Genomic DNA, 6,000 nt, shown 5'->3' with positions numbered 1-6,000 from the left:
AGATTTTTTTTCCCTCAGAATTTTGATTTAGAATTTAACGGATTAAAAAAAAAAAGATAATTACAACTTTTTCTCTCACAATCTGACTTTTATTCTAGCAATTCTGAGTTATATTCCACAAAAAAAAAAAAAAAAGAAAATCAGAATTGAAAGATATAAACACAGAATTGTGAGAAACTCTTAATTCTAAAGAAATAAGAATTCTATCTGTTTACATTCCACTATTCTGTTATTTTGTTTCCACCACGGAATGCAAATTTTAAAACATAATTGCAACGTTTTCTCTCGCAGGTCTCACTTTTATTTTTGACTGAATTACGAGATATAAGTTCAGAATTCAGACTTTTTCTCACTAATTCCAAGTTTATATATTTTTCCCCCTCACAATTCAGTTTTTTGTTTGTTAGTTTGTTTCAAACACAGTTTTTTTTTTTAAAAAAAGGTATTTGTTACTTTTTCCTCTCATAATTCTAACTTTGTATCTCTTTACATTTTACACTTCTGACTTCATACCTCACAATCCTGAGAAAAAAAGTCAGAACTGTAAGATAAAGAGTCACGATCACTTTTTAACTTCTTTATTCTGTTTTGGAAACGAGCTGCGAAAGCTTTCTCAGTCTGTCAGGTTTAGTCAGAAGCCCTGGATGTCAAACTAGTGACTGTTTCAGATCAATTTCTGCAATTTTTTAGACTTACACTGTCAAATCTAAAGCAGCCAAGTCTTTTAAAGCACTGAACCTTATCCTCACCAGACACATGCATCAGAAACACAACACCAGGAGTTCACTGGACTTTCACCTCTGATGAAACAGTCACCTAAAGCCTAGAATAAGCACTTACACTCGATATTAAATGATTTATACGATCCTTAACTCACTGGGATCGCAGAATTACTCTATGCAGCTCAAAATACAGCCATTGTGTCATTATTACACAACTACTGCATGGATATAACACCGATCTGCTGACTGAAAGATGGATTGCAAGCAGTTTAATTCGTTATAAATCATGCTTCTCGCTCCTGAAGACAGTGATCGAGTCTAGAGTGGAAACACTCACTTCCTGGAGTCTGGACAGGATGAAGACGAAAAAGGCTGTGTTTTCCATCTCAGCTGGTGGAGAGGTAAGACTCGGCTGTGAATCCATTCTCTTAAAGCATCTGTATTTATTTACCAGAGTAACCGAGCGCTCAGAGGCGGAGGTTGAAGCCGGTAAACACGGTATAAATGTCGGACCGCCGGTTCATATCAAGAAGCCGGTGTCTTCTGATATAAAACCGCTCTGACACGCTTTGTTTTCAAAGCTAATATATATATTTAAGTCGTATACAGGAGGCTAACAAGTATATACGATTATTGTTTTGAAATCGCGAGTGGAAGAAGAACAGCGCTGAACTCTTTTGCTTTCAAAGCGTCAACATTTCAAAGAGTCTCTCTCGAAGAGAAGCGTTTCCACTCTGTGCAACCGCGGTCATGTGATGCTGACGGCGGCCTCTGATTGGTCACGCCGGGTGGCGCGCGTGAGATCCGATTAGCTGTGATGTGATGAAAGATCACTTATGCGCTTATGTCGTATATAAGGCGGCGATATTTAGTTTAAATGATTTAGAATTTAATCTAGTTAAGGTTTTATACACATATTTGTCTCGAAAACACTGAATAAATAAATATAGAGGATAAACAGGTCTACTTAAGAAACATGCATTAATTTAGGAAAATATTTCGACAGGAAATACCCTCAAAATTAGTATTTGTCTAGGACAAATTACATTCTAAAATAATAATAATAAAAAGACAAATAGGGAGAAAAAAAATATATTTGCTTTTTTAATATATTTAGCTATTTTTTGAAAGCTTGCGTGTAACACACACACACACACACACACACACACACACACACACACACACACACATAGCCTACATACATATAATTTATTCCTGTGATGCAAAAGTCTTCAGTGTCACATTATCTTCAGAAATCAATCTAATATGTTGATTTATTATCAGTGTTGGAAACTGTTGTGCTGCTTAATATTATTTTTTGTAAACTTTGATACTTTTTCAGGATTCTTTCATAAATAAAGATAAAAAGAACAGCATTTATTTAAAACAGAGTTAGTTTTTAATAATATAAGTCTTTAAAACTTTTAATTAAACACATGCTTGCTGAATAAAAACATTTCATTTCTTTCAAAAAAAAAAAAAAATATATATATATAGCTGACCCCAAACTTTTGTATCATAGTGTATAGTTACAAAAGATTTCTATTTTGAATAAAAGCTGTTCTTTTTATCTTTTCATTCATCAGGGAATCCTGGAAAAATGTATGACTGATTCAAAAAAAAAAAAAAAAAAAAAAAAAAAAAAAATTTTTACGCAGCAAAACTGTTTCCAATATTGATAATAAATCAGCATTTAAGAATGAATTCTGAAGATCATGTCACACTGAAGACTGGAGTAATGATGCATGCTGAAAATTCAGCTTTGATCACAGGAATAAATAATATTTTAAAGTATATTAAAATAGAAAACCATTCATTTAAATTGCAATTATATTTTACAATATTGCTGTCCAGTCATCCTACTACTTGCCCACTGGATCCGATCCCCACTCACCTCCTTCAAGCGATTTCTTCTTCAGTCATACCTTCACTTACTCACATTATCAACTCCTCTCTTCACTCTGGAACATTTTCCCTCAGCATTTAAGCAGGCTCGGGTAAGCCCACTGCTGAAGAAACCATCTCTAAATCCAGCACTTCTAGAAAACTACAGACCGTTATCCCTTCTTCCATTCATTGCAAAGACACTCGAACGAGCTGTGTTCAACCAGCTCTCTATGTTTCTTGTACAGAACAACCTCCTGGACAGCAACCAATCTGGCTTCAAAAGTGGCCACTCAACCGAGACTGCCCTGCTCTCGGTTACTGAAGCCCTGCGACTGGCAAGAGCAGCTTCAAAATCCTCAGTACTCATTTTGCTGGACCTGTCTGCTGCTTTTGACACCGTTAAACACCAGATTCTCCTATCCACCCTCAGAAAGACTGGGCATCTCTGGAACCGCACTCCAGTGGCTTAACTCCTACCTGTCTGATAGATCCTTCATGGTGTCTTGGAGGGGTGAAGTTTCTAAGTCACAACAACTTGCTACTGGGGTTCCTCAAGGCTCAGTACTTGGACCGCTTCTCTTCTCCATCTACATGACGTCATTAGGATCTGTCATTCAGAAGCATGGCTTTTCCTATCACTGCTACGCTGATGACACTCAACTCTACTTCTCATTCCAACCAGATGACCCGACGGTAGTTGCTCGCATTTCAGCCTGTCTGAGTGACATTTCTAGCTGGATGAATGACCATCACCTTCAGCTCAACCTTACTAAGACTGAACTGCTGGTGGTTCCAGCTAACCCATCGTTTCATCACAACTTCTCTATACAGCTGGGTTCGTCAACCATAACTCCTTCCAGGACAGCCAGAAACCTAGGAGTTGTGATGGATCATCAGTTAAGCTTCACAGACCATATTGCTAAAACGACCCGGTCCTGTAGATTCGCCTTATTCAACATTAGGAAGATTAGACCCTTCCTGTCAGAGCAATCCACCCAACTTCTTGTCAAAGCTCTTGTTCTCTCCAGACTGGACTATTGCAATGCTCTCCTGGCGGGCCTTCCCTGCATGTACTATCAAGCCTCTACAACTGATCCAGAATGCAGCAGCGTGGGTTGTCTTCAATGAGCCAAAAACAGCTCATGTTACTCCTCTCCTCATCAGGTTACACTGGCTACCAGTAGCTGCTCGCATCAAATTCAAGGTACTGATGCTTGCCTACAAAACGACCACTGGCACGGCGCCAACTTACCTAAACTCACTAGTTCAATCTTATGCACCCTCCAGAAGTTTGCGCTCTGCAAGTGAACGACACCTTGAGTTGCCATCCCAAAGAGGCTCAAAATCACTCTCACGGACTTTTTCCTGGACTGCTGCCAGCTGGTGGAATGACCTCCCGATCTCAATTCGAACAGCTGAGTCTTTACTCATTTTTCAAAAAAAACATCTAAAGACTCATCTTTTTCGCCTGCACTTAACCAACTAATACTAGTACTTACCGTTTTTCTTTTCTATCATATTCCCCAAAAAAAAAAAAAAAAAAAAAAAAAAAAAAAAACCCTGGCTACGTGTTCTGTACTAGACTAACTGAGACTTGTCATAGCACTTGTATACCGTTGTTGTTCTCGTTGATCTGATTGTTTCTACTGTTCTCATTTGTAAGTCGCTTTGGATAAAAGCGTCTGCTAAATGATTAAATGTAAATGTAAATGTAATATTGCGGGGTTTTTTCTGGGATACATCAAATAAAAGCAGCCTTGATGAGCAGCAGAAACTTACAAATCAAAAAACACTACAAATCATACTGATCCCAAACTTTTGAACGGCAGAGTATATATGAGTGTGTGTGTGTGTGTGTAAATAATTATATAAACAATATATATAATAAAGTGCACAATTAAGCGTAACCCTGACATTCTTGATGGCTTCATCACATGCATCACTCACCGTAGACACAACAATAGGACTCTGCTATATTAAATATTATATATATATGAATTCTTAATTTAGAGGCGACTTTAAAATCAAGAAACCGCAGTTCGAGTCAAAACACCAGCAACAACACCAACAAACAGAACCACAGATGACTCCAGAAACATTTCTCCAATTGCTAGTTTGCTTCTCTGAAACCCAGAACTAAGTGAACTCCAACAGAAAAGAATCCTGTTATTAACATCGCACCAATTCCTCGTGCAACGTGAGTTCAGTGTGTCAGCGGCAAACACAGAACCACATCCCAAACATGCTTGCTCATATCAACGTTTCTTTAAAGTCAGTTCAAATGTCTCTAAAAAGAGTTTGACAATCTGGAATAAAGAATTTTTTTTTCAGTTCTAAACTCTGCCATAGCATCCATTACAGCGATGCTGAGAACTGAGCGACACACAAACTGCACAAACACTGTGTGGCTAGAAACTTCAAATATTGTCTTACTCACAATTTCTCCATAAACTCCAAGATATTCTTTGACGAGAAGCACCAAAGCCCAAAGTTCATCTTTAGTCGACGAGCTGGAGGAAACACTGCTTGCTTCAGTGTCGTGGAAATCAGAGACGCTCGGAGACTCCAGTGAACCTGGTGACAGAAAACACCCTCTCAGCTCAATAAATGCAATATTAATGAATCAGATTGAAGGACAAAGAAGAACACTGACACACCTGAAGATGGATCCACTTCAAAGTGAAAGCCGATGTCCACTGGGTTCTCTAAAATAGCATGAGGCCCCTTCTGAATCTCCTCGGCGTCCTCGAACCCTATCTGGGCGTCTTTATTTCTGTTGAAATGGCCCCCATCCTCCTCGAGACCCACGTCTTTACTGTGAGACAGATCTTTGTTCACATTTAATTCAGAATTCAGAATGACTTCAGATTCGTTCTGCTCCTCGTGCATTGCAGGACTCTCAGGTGGATCGGTCATTTCCACGTTACTGTCCAAACCCTTCACCTCTTCAGAGTCGATTTTTTCATCTGGGAATATAAAGCGCATAAAATTTTTTAAATAAAACATTAACCCTATAAAACCTGACATTTGAAATAATATGACATTTTTGAACTGGAACAGTTTATTAAACCCTTAGACAATAAATTAAAAAAAGTTTGCATATACGTTTTTGTGTGTGTGTGTGTGTGTGTGTGTGTGTGTGTGTGTGTGTGTGTGTGTGTGTGTTGAGTCTCATATTTAATACATCAGGCTTTTATGGCTCACATATGGAGGAAAAAACTGAATCTCAATTTTATTTACAGGCCCAAAATGAGCAAAAATATGCAATTTGGTTCAGATGCTGATATTGATATGAACAAAAAGTGATGACATTCTGATGTTTGTAATGTAAATCAATGAGATCTTTATAACAGTATCGCAGATACTTGCACATAACGATATAAATATCAGG

At 38.0% G+C, this 6,000-nt stretch overlaps 1 protein-coding gene across 1 annotated transcript in view; it reads right to left on the bottom strand.

Moving 5' to 3' along the window:
• LOC109058355 (transport and Golgi organization protein 1 homolog) overlaps positions 1–6,000 on the bottom strand; it is a 30,392-nt gene that overhangs the window by 18,790 nt on the left and 5,602 nt on the right. The window contains 2 exon segments of the mRNA XM_042778169.1: positions 5,047–5,183; positions 5,267–5,575. Of these exon segments, the coding sequence (XP_042634103.1) occupies positions 5,047–5,183; positions 5,267–5,575 (446 nt within the window).

This window comes from Cyprinus carpio, chromosome A20 (assembly GCF_018340385.1).
Source record: "Cyprinus carpio isolate SPL01 chromosome A20, ASM1834038v1, whole genome shotgun sequence".
NCBI classification, from domain to species: domain Eukaryota; kingdom Metazoa; phylum Chordata; class Actinopteri; order Cypriniformes; family Cyprinidae; genus Cyprinus; species Cyprinus carpio.
The sequence above is the reverse complement of the archived record's forward strand: the minus strand, read 5'-3'. Positions and strand labels throughout refer to the sequence as shown.